General features: G+C 39.6%; 1 protein-coding gene across 2 annotated transcripts in view; it reads left to right on the top strand.

Moving 5' to 3' along the window:
• The window catches only part of ITGA2 (integrin, alpha 2 (CD49B, alpha 2 subunit of VLA-2 receptor)), a 110,641-nt gene that overhangs the window by 31,164 nt on the left and 60,433 nt on the right, over positions 1 to 19,044 (top strand). For both annotated transcript variants that reach the window (XM_010857169.1, XM_010857170.1), the window contains exons 2-3: positions 1,653 to 1,773; positions 17,729 to 17,838. In XM_010857169.1, the coding sequence (XP_010855471.1) occupies positions 1,653 to 1,773; positions 17,729 to 17,838 (231 nt within the window). The remainder of the gene's footprint in view (positions 1 to 1,652; positions 1,774 to 17,728; positions 17,839 to 19,044) is intronic.

Here is a 19,044-nt window from a genome sequence, read left to right as displayed (position 1 = left end):
ATTTTCCCTTGCATTTAATTTCCTGCAAAGGATAATGGAGTGGTGTATTTGAAAAAATGATATTAAAGAGAAAATTTGCAAATGTAAAGCTGTGTAATGTTTGCTTTAGAGTGTTTGAAAATTATTTGTCCTTCTCTTCCTGACAGCACATTATTTCGAAAAAATAGCCAGTAATGAGCTGTGCACTCTTGAGTGAACACACCTATGGTGGAATGACTTTGGCATGTGAAGAGGGCCGTCAGCTACTTTCACTCAAAGCTTCGTCACTGACCTCGTTATTTCTTCAGAGTACATTTCAGAATCTGCTCCCGAAGTACAAGGGCACAACAGGAGAGCCAGACCTTTTTCTCCATCCTTTCAATGCCAGAAACAATAATGCACTTTCAGTGTTGCCCAGAAAGTAGGGTATTCCTTTGTGAAGACTCATAGTTATCAGTTGACATAGTTGATGTCAGTTTTGAAGAACTCACATTGCCTTCAGTGTCTGCAAAGATAACTACTGATCTCAAACAGCTTGAAGCCTGTTCCCATCTCTATGTGCTAAGTCGATTCAGTCATGTCTGACTCTTTGCAACCCCATGGACTGTAGCCCACCAGGCTCCTCTGTCCATGGGGATTCTCCAGGCAAGAATACTGGAGTGGGTTGTCATTTCCTTCTCCAGGGTATCTTCCCGACCCAGGAATCGAACCCACGTCTCTTATGTTTCCTGCACTGGCAGGCGCGTTCTTTACCACTAGCGCCACCTGGGAAACCCCATCCCATGTCTATAGAGAACATTAAGGTCCACACTACCTTCTTTCTCCAGAATGCAGTACAGCCAGTGTCAATGCCATCAGTGTCAGAGAGGCTGGTCTTCATCAACCCGACTCTTTCCCTCTTTTCTTTCTATCAAAAACAAGGTTTTTCAAAAAGATCTATCCAGGTTTTATCCTATCAGGGCCTTTGTTGTTTTTGAAAGTGAATATTGTTTTTCAAGTATTCAGAAAGAAACATCAAAAAGCAAAACCACTTCTGCAGTTCCTGCTGGAATAAAACATATGACCCCTTTCCCTACATTTTCATCCTCAAAAGTGATCCCTTCTGAAAGAAATGAAACAATTTTCAAGCAGCTGTGTGTGTGTGTTTTTTTAACCTCCTTTGATGTAGTCAGCAATGCTTTTCCAATGGACATTTCATGTAGAGTTCATGTCAAGCTTTTCAGGAGAAATAGAGGATAACCCTCTGATCCTGCCTTTGGGTGGCTTAGAGTCTTCTTGCATTAGGAAGGACAAATAGAACCGGAGTTACTTAAGAATCTGTAAAGGTAATATGTGGTTTAAGAGTTCAAGCTCTTCAATCAGACAGCCTTATCCTGGCCTTCCCTTTTGACTTTCTATCTGTATTTCCAACAACTTTCTGCAAAGCAAGTATAATAATAGCAGTCATATTCTAGAGTTGCCACAAGGCCAAACGAAATAGTGAATCATGCACGTAAAGTATTTAGCATACTGCCAGGGCCTCAAATGAATACTTAAAACTCTTGGTAAACATTGATGGAGAATAATTATTATTTCAATCAGTTTTTTTTTTTTTTAAGTGGCCTTTGAGAATTATATTACAACCTTATATTCACAAAATGTAAATATGAACTGTTTTCATTTTTCTTTAATAGGCATTTTAAACTGTTGTGTGGCATACAACGTTGGTCTCCCAAAAGCAAAGATATTTTCTGGTCCTTCAAGTGAACAGTTTGGCTATGCAGTGCAGCAGTTTATAAATCCAAAAGGCAACTGGTAAGAACATTCTTTATGTTTTCAGTAAAGTCATTAAATAAATTTAATATTTGACTACAATTGCTTGTTCAGATTGATACATGAAAATGTTGTTAATTGGTAGCCCTCAAATATCCTTAAATGAAGAATTTTTCTTTCAGACTTCGTAAATATCAGATTGATAATTAATGGGATGACTTAAAAGTACTTTTTTTTAAAAAAAAAGAAACCTAGATAGAAATTTTCTCTAAATATTCCATTGTGAATTCATAATACCAGATTCTGACCATTTGATGATAGATAAACAGATAGACAGGTAGGTAGATGGACAGATTTGTCTTCCTTTCTTACTCTGTAAACTGGTATCTGTTAGGTTTTGTAAGTGTTCGACTAACTAACACTACCTCCGGACCATTTCTAGATGGCAGAATTGTTCCCTACATTTTCTCCTTCAGCAAAGCTTTGTCTACTGGCTTCATTTAAAGTCAGCATTCCCTACTCCAGGTGACCAAGGGTCCTCACAAGCATTCATGCTCCCTGTTGCAGTAGAAAACTCCAGGCAGATTCTGGCTCATTTAGAGCTCTTTCTGATGATTAAATAGGCAGTTATTAGAAGGCAGTGGCACCCCACTGCAGTACTGTTGCCTGGAAAATCCCCATGGATGGAGGAGCCTGGTAGACTGCAGTCCATGGGGTTGCTAAGAGTGGACACGACTGAGCGACTTCATTTTCACTTTCCACTTTCATGCATTGGAGAAGGAAATGGCAACCCACTCCAGTGTTCTTGCCTGGACAATCCCATGGACGGAGAAGCCTGGTAGGCTGCAGTCCATGGGGTCACACAGAGTCGGACATGACTGAAGCAACTTAGCAGCAGCAGCAGCAGCTTATCAAATAAGGGCTATAATTTATACCCCTTTTCCTTCATGAACTTATGTCTAGTGCTCTAAAAAAGTGGAATTCAAACAAACATTCAGGATTCCAATGAATCACATTTTGGTGTGTGCCTATCTGTATGATAGGGAAACAAAATGAAATGATGCTCAAGAGCATAGTATGTCTCTGAAGGCATTGCAGAGGAGGTGAATCATGAGCTGGGTCTTAAGAGTGGGGGTGAACAAGTAGGAGAAGAGTATTAACTTGTTTTGCTTCAGAGCTTTGGTGCACTGCTTTTCTCTTGGAAGGGACTGTCTTCCCAAGATTTTGGCTCTTATCTCTCAGTTTCAGCTCAAATGCCTCCTCTTCAAAGAGACCTTTCAGAACCAACCTGTCTGAATTAGCACTTCACAACCGCTCTCAGTTGTCTCTAGCCTTTTATGTTCTGAATAGCCATTGTTAGTATCTGAAATTATCTTTATGTGTTTATACACCCATGACCCATCTTCTGCTCTGTCTCTGAGTGTTGGCACCTTGCTTTGGGCACTGGTGTGTGCTCAGAACCTAGAGTGGCAGCTGATGTGGAGTAGAGGATCAGTAATTATTTTCTTGATTACTGAATGAAAGTCCTAGTTCCACCTGGTTCACTCGAGGTAGTCTACAAAGTGATCTCTTGTAGACCAATGGACATAGAAGCTGAACAAGACCTTCAGACGAGTTCTGATGGTCCACTTCGTAAGCTTGGCCTTGCTGAGGACAACCTGGCATTAAACTTGAGATGATTCTTTTTAAGTAACAGTTTTTCTGGGACAGAGAAAGAGCCACCATCAGCAATAGATGCTATTAGAGATGTCAAGGAATGCTGGCAGCTTAGCCACTGGCCACTTTGTGGGTTGGAAGTTACCCAAAGAGACAAAGTTGACAGAAATCTAGCAGCAGAGTGCTGGCCAAGTGAGCCCTGTCTCCTTTCTCTCTCCAGGATTCCCTTTAAGCACATAAAGCATTGCTAGAAAACAAACACATTACAGGGAGCTCTGCTCAATACCATGGCATAATCTGAATGGAAAAAGAATTTGAAAAAGAATAGATGTATGCATATATATAAATGAATCACTTTGCTCTACACCTGAAACTAACACCACATTGCTAACCAACGGTACTCCAATATAAAATAAAAATGTTTAAAAAGACAAATGTATTAATTTGTGGTGAGAATCTGGTGCTGACAGGGTTATTTCAAGACCCAGGACACCAGACATTTCTAAATCCTGCCTTGACCTTCTCATGACATTAAGGAAAGATACATAAACACAGAGCTTTCTGTTAAGATGTATGGTAGGGCTTATCAAGGACTTCCTTCCTCAAGCCTAGTACAACCACCAGCTGGTATGTGCATACCCCACCCCCAGGAAGCAGAGAAGGGAGGTCTTACCTGGGGGCTACACCCTGTGGGAGTGTGAAGCAGGAAGAAAAGAGAACATAAGCTGGCCTGACATGCTAGAGCCTAGGTCACTCCCTGATCCGGCCTCCTAACATCCAAGTCATGGACGTGATCTTCTAATGCACCACAGGCTAGATGCTATATGAGGTGCAGAAAGAACAAAGCATGGACCTTGACTTTAAGGCGTGTGGAATGGAGTCAGTGAGGAAGATGGATGTGCAGATCAGGCAGCCATGAATAATGCCAGAGGCATAAGTGCCAAGCCCCATAGTTAACGGCATTTGCGTTCCTCTAGTGTCACTTGCTGTATTAACTTACTGTCGAGAGTTCATTTTCTCTTCCCAAGACCTGAGACCCTAGAGGGACAGGGTTCCTTCCTGACTTCTGTCACTAGTTGACGCTGCCCAGGTTCCTTGCTCGGGGGCAGGGCTGGGGCAGGATCCAGGTGTGAGTGGGTGTTCCCACTCCAGTGCTGGGGTGGCCGAGGTTAGGACCAGCAGCTTTCATGACTCTCGGGATCAAGGAAAATACTATGAAACTTGGAATCCAGAATGGCCTATTTGTTTTGACAGTTGGCACTGTGCCCCTCCCCACTCCTAATTTATGACAGTCGCACAGACATTATGGGAGTAGCAGATGTGGGAAAGACTGTTTTAACATTAACTTTCCTTCTGATATTAATCAAGTTAACTTTGGGCACAGAAAGTGATATTACTGTGAATTCCTTTAATAAACTATGAGTCTTTTTCCCTTAGACTTTATATATGTAATACTCACACACATCTCTCTATTTTTTTTACTCCCTTTAAAAAGGGAGTACAAAAATAAAGCTGCCGTGCTGGTAGTTTTCTCCTCAGTTCACTTTGACTTTCTTTACAATCTGTCTTGTTGAACCCCGACTTCATCTCTCAGCCCTTTCCTGCCTTCTGAAAACTCACTTAAAGCTCTAGCCTGAGTTTTCTTAAGTCACACTCTGCTATTTTCAAAGTACAGACTTCATCTGTTCCGTGTGCCCCATGTTTCTAAGAATGTATTGGCATATTTTGCACGGGGATTTTACAAAGATTTTAACAAAATGATCATGAGTCCTTTGCTGGTTTTATTTACTATACTTTTATTACACTGTGGACTTTTACTATAAAAACAGCAGTGATACGCTTTGCAAGTTCTTGAAACTTTTTCATGGTCTCTTATGAGCTGGATGATTTTAAAAGCAAGATTACCTCCCAAGTAGAGCTCCACAGTGCTCCTCTTCCTGTAAGTAAAGCTGTGGTCTGTTCTCCCTCCAGTGTAGGCAAAGGGTCACCCTACTTTGGAGCCGTCATTTTATATACAGGATGTTCAGATGTAGGTGATGCAATCCTTATCACAGTTGTACAAAGGACCGTGATACATTTAAAGTCATTTCCTGGAAGCTTGTGATGATATGTACTGTTTCTGTTTGTCTAATCTGAAGGCCTGTCTCAAGAATCATCTGAACTCATTGTATGACTCAAAAATCTTAGAACACTGCAATCTCTTATGTGACGGGGACTGTCTGGGAATTGAGGGTATTTCCAGTTGTAGAAATGTATTTTCTTGTTGTAGTGAGGACCAGTGCATGCTTGTCTTTAAAAAGAGAAATATAATGAATATGTGTCATGGGCACTCAGTTGCTCAGTCGTATCCAACTCTGTGACCCTTTGGACTATAGCCCGCCAGGCTCCTTTCTCTGTGGAATTTTTTTGGCAAGAGTACTAGTGTGGGTTGCCATTTCCTCCTTCAGGGGATCTTCCCAACCCAGGGAAGAGTTTTCTTAAGTCACACTCTGCTATTTTCAAAGTACAAACTTTATCTGTTCCACGTGACCCTTGTTTCTAAGAATATATAGGCATATTTTGCACAGGGATCTATAAGATTTTAACAAAATGATCTTGAGTCACTTGCTGGGTTTTATTTATTATACTTTTGCATCTCCTGTGTCTCCTGCATTGCAGGTAGATTCTTTACCACTGAGCCATCAGGGAAGCCCTGAACATGTTTCATAGCCAAAAATAAAAACCCTTCCATCTATATATATTATAGATTCTACTTTTTAATTAAGAAAAATTGTAGTAAAGCATTATGTGTATTATAAATATAACAGGGTGTATGAGATACCTCTTGTAAGGGAATTTTAGATAAACCATAGAGAAGTAACATTCAATTCCACACAAACAGCAATGACTAGGTAATATAGTATATTGGCAATATCAATACTGGTAAATTCTTAGCCAACACATAATACTCATGATGACTAAGAGTTTTGTCAAATTATTACCCATTTTATAAGTGATAAAGGGGTGAGACTTAGAAAGCTTTGTTAGTCATCTAAGTTTACAGAGCTAAGAAGTAATAAGCATAGGGTAGATTACTACAAGCAGCTTCTCCAGTGGCTCAGAGGTAAAGAATCCACATGCAGTGCAGGAGCCGCAAGAGACAGGTGTTCAATCCCTGAGTCAGGAAGATCCCCTGGAGGAGGACATAGCAACCCACTCCAGTACTTTTGCCTGGAGAATCCCACAGACTGAGGAGTCTGGTGGGCTACAGTCCATGAAGTCTCAAAGAGTTGGACACAACTGATGTGACTTAGCATGCACACACACAGATTAGTACAGAAATAAAGTGTTCCAAGTGGGCATGTTTTTTTAAGTGTCCAGGGAAGAACATGGGAGAATGTAATTGGCATTTATAAATAATATTTAAATATAATTTTCATGTAAAGTTTATAAAGTAAGGTGAACTTCATTAAGCATTTTGAATTAAAAATTGTTATAAAAAATGTTACCTGGGATGACAGTTCCCATCTGTCTTTTCATTCTCTGATAGACAGAGATTTGTCAGATTAGCCAAGAGCTAGAACAAAAGGGTTTTTACACTCAGCTTCCCCACCACCAGCTGGGTGACTTTGGGAGAGTCACAGAGCCTCTCTGGATCACAAAGAAAAAGGCATCCTGACCAAACCAGAAGTTTTTAGCACCTTGTGAGAGAATAAAAGTAAAGCACTTCAAAAACTAAACTACTGTGCATATATGAGATACTCTCATTAGCTCTGTGTAAACATATATAGAAGCAAAATCAGGATTTTTAATGACTCGTTCCTCCCCACCTCTTTCCACCCACCACTTCCTCCTCAGCCCTTTCTCATCTGTCACGGATTAGCTCCCATGCAATATTAGATTAATTTTGATCCATTTCTTCTTCTTCCTGGCCAAGAATGCTATTCTGATCCCTTTTCCAAAATAATCATCTTTGTCTTTCATTATACAGCCTTTAGATATCAGCCAACATCATCCTTTATGTCTCTGCCCAAAGATAAAATTCTCTTGCCATTAGGTTTTCCTGGCAGTGCCATTTAACATGCTTACTTTGTTTATTCATAAGGTTTGCTTTTATTTTAAATCCATGACATATATATTTATTTTTGTTCTTCTATTACATTTTAGTTATTTTCACCAACTTCTAACTTAGTCCTATTTTTGATTCTACAAAGGCTTACAAGTCTGACTGTAAAATATTCTTGTATTTTAAGTTTACAAAACTTACCATTAATATTTTTATGGCTAATTATTATTCTATTGTCATATACTTAAACTAACACTATTAATAGGTCTACAAAGTGGCGTGTCTCCTATCAACAATGACTTTCCCATGGCTGGCAGTAGGGCCAGGGTAGATAGGCAACCAAGTTCCTTATAGAGCTCCATAGACCACTCCAGTGTTGATTTACCTATCTTTGTCACACCATAGTTGCTAATTGTTTTCCACTAAGTTAAAATCATCTTTATGGCTACATTTTTTTCAATGATTTGCGTTATAGTAGAAAGGGCACTTTAAATATTCCCTGCTCCAACTAACTTCTTTCTTCCCCAGCTCTGGACACAAATTTGTATGTGAATCCACAAACGGGATCACACATACATGCCCACTTTTTGTGACTTGCCTATGGAATAGATCTGCTGAGCCAGAAACTCTGGAGACCTTCAGTGATCTGTGAAAATCCTCCGTGCCTCGCCACCTCAGTCAGTTCAGTTCAGTCGCTCAGTCATGTCTGCAGCACACCAGGCCTCCCTGTCTATCACCAACTCCCAGAGTTTACTCAAACTCATGTCCATTGAGTCGGTGACGACATCCAACCCTCTCATCTTCTGTTGTCTCCTTCTCCTCCCGCCTTCAATCTTTCCCAGCATCAGGGTTTTTTCAAAAGAATCAGTTTTTCGCATCTAGCCTCACCACCTAGTCTTATCATTTTAAGCCTCCCTCTGTGTTAATGCCTGAAGGTCTGTTTTCAGAACAAGTTCATTCATGATGGTGCTGGGACACACACACACTCCCACACACACACACTCACACACACTCCCATACACACATACTCCCCCACACACTCACACACACGTTCCCACACCCCCACCCCACCCCCCCTTTCTGGTGGATACTTGTCTGAAACTTTCCATCCGTTGACTCTGAAGAAGGATCTGGTAAATGCTAAGTGGCATAAGTGGAACCTATTTGTTAATTTGGTCAGGACCCAGATGATGGAACCACAATGAGTAGCTCTCCTGGAAGAGTTCTAAGCCAGCTTAGTATGACAGAAAGAACTGGAGGTTTGGAGTGAAAGGACATAGGTGCAGATCTAGGTTTTGTTGCCAGTCAGACTCTTAGAGTTGAATTTCTTTATATGGAAACAGGAATTTTTATAATATTTGACCTCACAGGATATTTATAAGGATGAAAGAAGATACTGCACGTTAAAATGTTCCTTATAAACTATAGTTTACAGATATTGTTGCTTTTCCAGTTCTTTCCATTGATAGCTATCTGCTGAAGCATGTATTTAAAAGGTACTGTCTCATGGACTTTGAGACATAAAAATGTGTGACCTTAAAAGCATTCCTTTCCTCCCCACCAGGGCACAAGCATGTGGAATTTATATCGTCACAAAGCATTAAATTGACTGTTTTGGCTTTTGATTTTAACTTCAGGAAAACTTCATGTTGGATGAGTCAGTGTAACAGAATCAGTTTTTATTGATTCATTTGCTTCCAGTGCAAAAGCTGATTTCCAGGGTTTTGTGAGATAAAACTATAATAGGCTTAAGATGTTCTAGCAATAATGAGGTCAGTGGACTCTGCATCGGGGGACTGAAGATCTTGAGGATGTAGCCATCCCACTATTTGAGGAAGCAGCCTGGCAGCCAGAGAAGTCTGGGGCAGCATAATGAGGCCAGGAGGCTAAAATTGCCTTGAAACATATGCTAGAGTTTAGCTAGTAAATTATAATAGCAGTGCTTCCCAACCAAGAGCTGAAAATGAACTCTTACCTGTCTTCTTCCTTTCTGGAGATGGGAAATCATTACAGGTGAATTCTTCCCATGACAAACTCCTTTTATGTTCTAAGCAAGTACCCGTATGGAACTCACTGGACTTCTTGTGTTGTCAGTGGCCTGGAACTAAACAATATAAGGAATAATATTTATATTTATAAGCTATAGGCTTTGAAATATCTCATCTTAATGTGGGTATTACATATGGTAGGCTTCTAATGCCAGACAAAACCAACTCTGTGGATGGCTGAGACATTGCCAACTGAAAATACCTCCCTCTGAACTTCTGAGCTTCCTTTACTGAAGAATCTTGCTCCACTGACCATATCCTCCTTATTTGATAATGGCCACTTGGTTACTTTTAATTTTTGCCGACAACCTTGGGGTCACCCTTTGCTTTGTTTTTATTGAAAAACTAACTTCTCAAGAAATACTGCTGGCCCTACCTTCAAAATATATTTAAAATATATTGTCACCACCTTCCCTTCTGCCAGCCCCACGGGAGCCTGGCCCCAGCTCTTGCCTGCATCGTGCCACGCGCCTTCTAAGTGCTTCACCTGCTCCACCTTTACTCCCATGCAGTCATTCTCAACAGAGGAACCTTCAAAGTCCTCCGAAAATGTGTCAGATCGTATCAGTACTGTGCTCAAAACCCTCCAGTGGCTTTCTCATATTTCACTCAGAGGAAAAAACAAGTCCTTACAATTTCATACAAGGCTCTATGGGATCCAGGCCCATTACTAACATGACCTCATCTCCTACCATTTCCCCCTCGTGCATTCTGCGCCAGCCACAGGCTTTTGCACTTGTTGTTCTCATAGTCAGGACTTCTCTTCCACCAGAGTCTTAAGATGTTACTCCTTTCCCTCCTTCAACTCTTTACGTAAATATCACCTTCTCAGTGACACTTTCCTGGCCCTCCTAATAAAGATTGCAACACCCTGCACCCCACACTCTTGACTCTGCCCTCCTCACTTGTCCCACAAAGTACTGATCACCATTACTGTATGTTTTACTTACTCATTACATTTATTGTCTGTTTTTCCCACTAGAAGGTAACTTCTGAGAGGCCATAATTTTTAAAAATTTTGTTTATTTATTAATCTATTTATTTTTAGTTGTACTGGGCATGGGCTTTCTAGCAGAGGCAAATGGGGCCACTCTTTGTTGCAGCTTCTCATTTTGATGACTTCTCTTGTCGTGAGGCACAGGCTTTAGGTGCGTGGACTTCAATAGTTGTAGCCCAAGGGCTCAGGAGTTGCAGCTCTGCAGCTCTAGAATGCAGGCTCAGGAGTTGTGCAGCGTGGGTGTATCTGCTCCACGCATGTGGAATCTTCCCAGACCAGGGATAGAACCCAAGTCCCCTGCATTGGCAGGCAGACTCTTATCCACTGTACCACCAGAGAAGTCTGGGGCCATAAATTTTTGACTAATTTAGTCACTAGTGTATCCACAATGCCTAGAATTGAGTCTGGCACATAGTTTGCCTGGCCCCCATGTACAGCTTCACAGGTTGTACACTGCACAAGGCCCAGGCACACCATGCATGTGGGAATGGAACTCCCTAGAGTTGTACAACATGTCAGTCTCCTAGGACCTCAAGAAGCATGTCTTGAATCAAATAAAACACGCTTTGCCGTAGTATTTTAAGTGCACCTCTGTCGGTAATCTCTGGGAAAATCTCTAGTATCAAAGAAATGCTTGGAGAGTTTAGAGACTCACAGACCAAAGGAAGATATTTATAACAGCCCCTGGATTGTGGGTTTAAAACTACCTACACCACCATAAATACTGTTTACTAACTAAACAAAGTATTTTGAATTCCACTGGAGGTGGGCAAATTGACTATGTTTTGGAACTCTATATAATCACTATTTTCCCACAAGATAATTGAACAGTAAGTGTTATTTTAAGTAGTCTTGGAAGAATTCCCAGTTTCACTGTAGGGAAAGAGAAGTTTTTATCTTGGTATTTTGTTCTGTTTTGAGAATCAGCACACACAACTGTTCATGCAGCTCTTTGCCTGGTTGTGATTAAATTAAATCTGTTACTTCAGAGAGGCTTCACCACACTGAGTTTACCCGCTGAGGTGTCTGGTCCCCCACCTTTATAACATTCTCTCCCGGCATGTTTCTTCCTGCTATAGCTGGTTACATACACTTTGTAGATAAATATACCTGCCTCCCTCATCTTCCTGTCTGATTAATTTGAGAATGTCACAGTTCCCTCGGAGTAGCCACGGGTGATGTCATAACCTCTCCTTTGGAGGGAGAGTTGTCAGGAACGAGGATTTCACTGGGTCCAAGACAGGAGGAGAATCTGCTGGAAACACTGCCAAAAAAGGAGGTGGGCAGTGGATTTTCAAACCTTCGCTGTAATCGCTAGTATGACCTATGACTACCTACTTACTAATGTGGTTCTCAGTAGTTAAAGAATGAGTCATACACAGTGAAAACACCATTGCAGACATAATGGTCTGGTTGCCACTGTCCTCTATTGTTTTGTGTTAAGGGTTTAATATGGTGTGGTGCCGCCAGAGATTTCTATGCGTCCTGTGTGAGACTCTCAAGCCCTTTCATGAATTTCTCATATAGGCATATAGCTGCACAGAGGCTTCATTTCGTCTTGTCTGATGAATGGGGGCAGGGGCAGGGACCCGAATTCTCATGGTGGTGGTAGAGATGTCATAACCCCCCAGCACCATGAGGTTATCCAACCCTGAATTCCGGGGTGAGGTGGAAGGAGGCCAAGAGAGAGTGTCCAGGGAACACTTACTCACTAGGAAACAGCAGGTGGCCTTTTGAGCTTTCTCACTGAGAAAACGGGTAGCTAGTGATGCAGCTCTAGGCTGGAGGCCCAGAAGAACAAAATGATTAAATTTCAGGTGAGAAACACTCAACTTATGTTTCTCGGTGTGTTTCTCTGGAATAAGCTAAGGATAGATAGGAAAGGTGTACAATAAAAGCCACCTGAATGACCACACTTGGTACTCTCTGAACATATGCTGTTCTTACCTGATTGTACACAGCACAGCCAGGGTGTGGGTCTGACCCTCAGGTTCCAGTTTCTACTCCTTGATGAATCTGGAAGCCAACTCATCTGTTCAGACAGTTTTCCCAACCTGGGCCCTTTGCCAGGCCTTCTTGCCACTATTTAGGAAAGAGAATAAATAGCCTAAGGGTTAAGAGCTTGGATGTCAGAATCAGTTATGCTTGGCTTTCACAACCCATGTGAATATTAGTGAGTTGCTCATCTGTCTCAGTGATTCCGTCTGTAAAATGGAGATAAAATAATCTCAGACCCATTTGGCACAGGAACTTAATAATGTTCGGAAAGCCTCCTATACAGCATCAGTTGTTATAAGATTTGCTGTCGTTAATATAAATTTCCACAGTTTAAAGGGGCAAAGCCACACTTTTTGTTACAGTTTCTTGCTATAAAGTGCTATGTTGTTCCCTACGGACTCCTCAGTCAGCCTTTGTTTAAAAAATAAAGACGTGAGTTTGACACGTGGTAGCTACGTGGAGACTGAATCAGGAACAATTGACAGAAGAGTACCCATATAATGCTTTCTTCTCAACTTGGTGGAGTTTTTTCACCTCTTTTTTTGCTTGTTTTATCTTTAATTCAGACAAAAAGAAATAAAAATTTTCTATTCAACTTTTCCTTAACAAGACGTGTGTGTGTGTGAAATTCGCTCAGTTGTGTCCGATTCTTAGTGACCCCATGGACTATAGAGTCCAAGAATACTGGAGTGGGTAGCCTTTCCCTTCTCCAGGGGATCTTCCCAACCCAGGGATCAAACCCAGGTCTCCCACCTTGCAGGTGAATTCTTTACCAGCTGAGCCACAAGGGAAGCGCCAGGTAATAATGTAGAATCGACACAACATTGTAAATCAACTATACTCTAATAGAAATTTTAAAAAATAATGTTGAATCAATCATCCATTTGTTTCTTCACTTGTTTTTTTCATTCATTCATTTGACACCTAGTCACTCAGTGCTATAGGCAGGATTCCTAGTCCCCATGGACTTTTCCTCCCTGGGGGGCAGGGGTAGGGGCGGGCGGTATTTAGTCAAGGGGAAAAGACTCTGATGCTGGGAGGGATTGGGGGCAGGAGGAGAAGGGGACGACAGAGGATGAGATGGCTGGATGGCATCACCAACTCAATGGACGTGAGTTTGAGTGAACTCCGGGAGATGGTGATGGACAGGGAGGCCTGGTGTGCTGTGATTCATGGGGTCACAAAGAGTCGGACATGACTGAGTGACTGAACTGAACTGAACTGAGGCCCTTACAGGGTAATGTGATGAAAACCAAGACAGGGAGAGCTCAGAAGCTAAGAAATTACTTAGGAAATCTACCTTGCTCAAATGTAGAAGAACCAGGTGACTTCTTGGAGGAAGTGGTTGTCTAATGGGAGACCTAAGTAATGAGCAGAATTTTTCCAGGCAGGGAATAGCATATGTTAAGGTTTAGAAGCAAGAAGAACCCAGCTTCTCCACCAGATCAGAGTCTAATGACTAAAATACAGAATTTCAGGAAAATATAAGAAAACAGGCCTGGAAAAGAAAGCAAAGGCCATTATCTCTTTCTTTCTTTTTTTAATTAAAAAAATTTTTTTATCATACTTGATTTATGATGTTGTTAGTTTTAAGTGTACAGCAAATTGATTCCATTTTGTACATATATATATTCTTTTTCATTTTTCAGTCTCTTTCTTTCTTAAATCTTAAGATGTATCCTGCACACAAAGGTTAGAGGTAATTCTGTATAGTCCCACTATGGAATGAAGACCACAGACTTGTACAAATGGAGAAAATCAAGCTGCTGGAAGATAGTTTTTACAATACAGAATCTTCATAAGTTTCCTCATTTCCTCTGAGTTGTCATGAATTTGAAGAACATCAGATATGCTCAAACATGCACTTCAAATCCTGCTCCTTGATTCTGTTCCTTCACTAAAGCAAATTTTGGGACTTATAGCCAACATATCAATTTCTATCTTCTTCAGAAATCTTAACCTGTATGCCTGGTGTTATTGCATTCCTCTTTATAGGCAATATTTTTGATGTATTACTTTTTAATTGAGGTATACTTGAGGTACAATATTATTCATGTAAAGGTTTCAGGTGTACAACATAGTGGTTCACAATTTTTAAAGGTTATATTCCATTTAGAGTTATTATAAAGTATTGACTTTATTTCCTGTATGGTGCTATATATCCTTACAGCTTGTTTATTTTACACGTAATAGTTTGTGCCTCCCCCTCCCCCTCCCCACTGGTCGTCACTAGTTTCTTGTCTATATCCGTGAGTCTGTTTCTTTTGTGTTATAGTCACTAGTTTGTTTTATTTTTTTAGAGCCCACATATAAGTGATATCACACAGTATTTGTCTTTCTCTGTTTGACGTATTTCCCTTGGCATAATACCCTCACGTCCATTTATGTTGTTTCAAATGGCAAAATGTCTTTTTTTTTCTTTTTTTGGCAAAAAAACTGTATTTGTGACTAAAATAAAAATTACAGATGCATGTTCATAAAACCTTGTTATAATGTTACCATTAGAAATTATTAGCTGAAAATTAATCAAAAATTCAGATTGAAAAGGATTTACATTTTAAAATAGCTCATGTGGAATTCTACTTAAGTAGCATCACCCACTACCTCTGGATTTTCTTTCCCCAAAGGGCAACGAAGTGTGATTGAGGACATTTAGCAACATTCTTATGTGCTTTACTCCAAATTCAAGGTTTAAGTTGAACTTGTGATGTGAGCTGCATTATCCTATAGGGGACCAACTATATTCTATAGTTAAAAATTCATTCAGTCAATAGACTGCATGCTAAAGTTTTAAAATAAAGTTTGATAATAAAAATGCCATCCTTTTTATGATTAAGTAGTATTCCATTGTATGTATATGTGAAAGTCAAAGTCGCTCAGTAATGTCCAACTCTTCGTGACTGTCTGCAGCCCTCCAGGCTCCTCTGTCCACTGAATTCTCCAGGGAAGAATACTGGAGTAGGTTGCTATTCCCTTCTCTGGAGATCTTCCGGACCCAGGGATCAAACCAACTCTCTTGCACTGCAGGCAGACTCTTTACCTACATATATATGCATACATATGCATACATATATGAGTATGTATGTATGTGCGTCTGTATATATATATGCCACATTTCTTTATCTATTCATCTATTGATGGGCACTTAGGTTGCTTTTATATCTTGACAGTTGTAAATAATGTTGCTATGAACATTGATGTGCACCTACCTTTTCAAATTAGCATTCTCATTTTTTTTTCCAGATATATACCCAGGAATAGAATTGCTGGGTCATAAGATAGTTCTATTTTTAGTTTTTGTGCAACTCCAGTTTTTCACAGTGACTGCACCAATTTACATTCCCACCAACAGTGTCCTAGAGTTCCCTTTTTTCTGTATCCTCACTAACATTCATTATTTGTGGTCTTTTTGATGATAGCTATTCTGACAGATGTGCAGTGATATTTCATCGTGGTTTTAATTTGCGTTTCTGTGGTAATTGATGATCTTAAGGATCTTTTTGTGTGCCTGTTGGCCATCTGTACGTCCTCTTTGGAAAATGTATATTCAGGTTTTCTGCCCTTTGTTTTAGTTTTTTTTCTTTTCCTTTGATGTTGAGTTGTAGGAGCTGTTTCTATATTTTGTACATTAATCCCTTATCGGTCTTAGCATTTGCAAATATTTTCTCCCATTCACTAGGCTATCTTTTTGTCTTGTAGATGGTTTCTATAGACAGTATTTTAACAGATAAATTAGATAAAGTATCTACTCATAAGAAGACAAAAACTTGCGACTCTAACGTTAATCAAAGTTAACTGGTTTAAAGTATTCTAGAATTCTCTACAGAATACTTGCTTGAGAGTATTTGTATAAGATAAGGGGAGAAGATTATTACTGAATCATTAACTCTTTCAAAATAATTTGTATTTCCCTCTTTGCATGCTTGTTTACGCTGCTCCCTCTGATAAGAATGCCAGCTACCAGCCTCATCCTTCCATGTCCATGTTAGCGTCCTTTGACCATTTAAATTTTTTTTCAAGAAGAGCAATTTATTAATATATTTCCATTCATTATGATTATTATTTTTATTATTTTTTAAACAGTTTTACTGCATTTAGTAGACATAAACGTGCCTTAGATTTTTCTTAATTCACTATAGCACTTAATTGAGCACATTTTGTTTAATCAATAATGACAAAATATTTAGACAGAAGTATCATGAAAGACTTTAAATTTCCTAGATCAATAATCTAATCTTTTCCAACTTTGACAAGGAAAAAACATTGAGTCAATTATGCTTCCTTAGTCACTGGTTGCTGCTGAGTAGTTAACCTACAGGAGTTTCTAAAGATCAGACTGTTATATGGACTCTTTCTGTCTATTCTTGGCCAGAAATGTCCAGTGATTCTACAAGGAAATGCTTAATATCTTTTTGGAAAGCTCTGTAGGAAGTGAAACTAACCAAAAGGAAAACGTTAGCACCTATCTCTGACCTCTGCTTCTGTATTCCAGCTATAAACACGATACACAGACCCACAGTATACTCGCTCTGTATTTTTGCTGAGCATTCCCTTATATAGACAGTAAAACATAAAGCCACTTAGATAACTTATGTGCTCCCTAAATAACATATGAAAGTGCTTAGGGCGTGGAAGATACTCAACAAATGTTAGTTCTTGCTTTAGGTTTTAATATTATTTCATTCTTTAGAGCTATACTGAGCAATATGGTAGCCACTAGCCACCACCTGTGGCTACTGAGCACTCGACATGCTTACTTGATTGTGCTCAAAATATAAAATACACATTGAATTTCAAGCACTTAGTATGGAAAAAGAATGTTAAATAGCTCAGTAATTTTAATATTGATAGCAAATTAGTATGGATATACTGAGTTAAATAAAATATATTATTTAAATAAGTTAATTTCATCTGTTGCTTTCTTTTTTGTTTTCCTGATGCGGCCACTAGAAAACTTAAAATTACATATGTGCCTCACGTTTGTGACTTGCATTGTATTTCCGTTGGACAGAAATGCTTTAGAGAAACCTCCCAGGTATTGTGGCAAGACAGTGGTACTGCAGATGTTCATTAATTTCTTCATCAGCTAAGAAGAAAAATAAAAAGAACAAATTACAGCTGAGCAAATAGAAACTGTTCACTTATTAAATTGAAATTAAATGTGGATTTTTGACTGTTTTGTGGTCAGTTTTACCTTTAAGAAACTATAGCTAACATTTAATGTCTAATGGAAAATAAAATCCCTATTTCTAGGTTACTGGTTGGTTCACCATGGAGTGGCTTTCCTAAGAACCGAATGGGAGATGTATATAAATGTCCTGTTGATCTATCCACCACTACATGTGAAAAATTGAATTTGCAAAGTAAGTTATAATTGGCAATGTGCTTTTTTTATACATATCAAAATCTTGTTATATACTCAGTTGAAAAAAGACAACAAAACCAGTCAGAGTTTTGCCTTTAAGAAATACATACAGCTTTTGTTGCCTTTATCTCAGTAGTCACATGGGGTCCAACTGTATCCAAATTTCCAACACAGTTTGATGACCTAATTGAGTAAGATGTGTGGGAAACATGCTGCCTCCTGGACCATCTGGCCCAGTCTGTGGACCAGTTTCCATCAACATTTAGGATGATTTTGGTGATTACTAACAGAAATCTGAGACTATTCATACTTCTCTCCCTCCTCAAAATAAACCATTCAGTATAGAAACATCAGTACTAGGGATAATTTGGGGGGTGCTGAGGAACACTCTGTGTTTCTGATCATGTGAAAATGATCTTGTTCTACTAAAAAAAGAAAATCACTATTTGGAATTATTTGTAACTCTTTGGAATTACTGGGTTTTAATTATCCACAAAAGCAGACCTCTATTTCCAGAAGTTAAGTAGTGAAGGAGAACTGGCAAAATAGTTTGATAAGATAGCAAGCAGGTTTAAGAAACGATTTTTCTAATAAAAAGGAGATGATCCTATAAGTAGAAACATCTACTTCTGCTTTCTCATTACACCAAAGCCTTTGTGTGGATCACAACAAACTGTGGAAAATCCTTCAAGAGACAATACCAGACCACCTTACCTACCTCCTGAGAAATCTGTATGCAGGTCAAGAAGCAACAGTTAGAATTGGACATGGAACAACAGACTGGCTCCAAATAGGGAAAGGAGTATATCAAGGCTGTATGAAAGTGAAAGTGGAGAGTGAAAAAGTTGGCTTAAAGCTCAACATTCAGAAAACGAAGATCATGGCATCCGGTCCCATCTCTTCATGGGAAATAGATGGGGAAACAGTGGAAACAGTGTCAGACTTTATTTTTCTTGGCTCCAAAATCACTGCAGATGGTGACTGCAGCCATGAAATTAAAAGACGCTTACTCCTTGGAAGGAAAGTTATGACCAACCTAGATAGCATATTCAAAAGCAGAGGCATTACCTTGCCAACAAAGGTCCGTCTAGTCAAGGCTATGGTTTTTCTTGTGGTCATGTATGGATGTGAGAGTTGGACTGTGAAGAAGGCTGAGTGCCCAAGAATTGATGCTTTTGAACTGTGGTATTGGAGCTGACTCTTG

Source organism: Bison bison, unplaced genomic scaffold (assembly GCF_000754665.1).
Source record: "Bison bison bison isolate TAMUID 2011002044 unplaced genomic scaffold, Bison_UMD1.0 scf7180017864378, whole genome shotgun sequence".
NCBI classification, from domain to species: domain Eukaryota; kingdom Metazoa; phylum Chordata; class Mammalia; order Artiodactyla; family Bovidae; genus Bison; species Bison bison.
The sequence above is the reverse complement of the archived record's forward strand: the minus strand, read 5'-3'. Positions and strand labels throughout refer to the sequence as shown.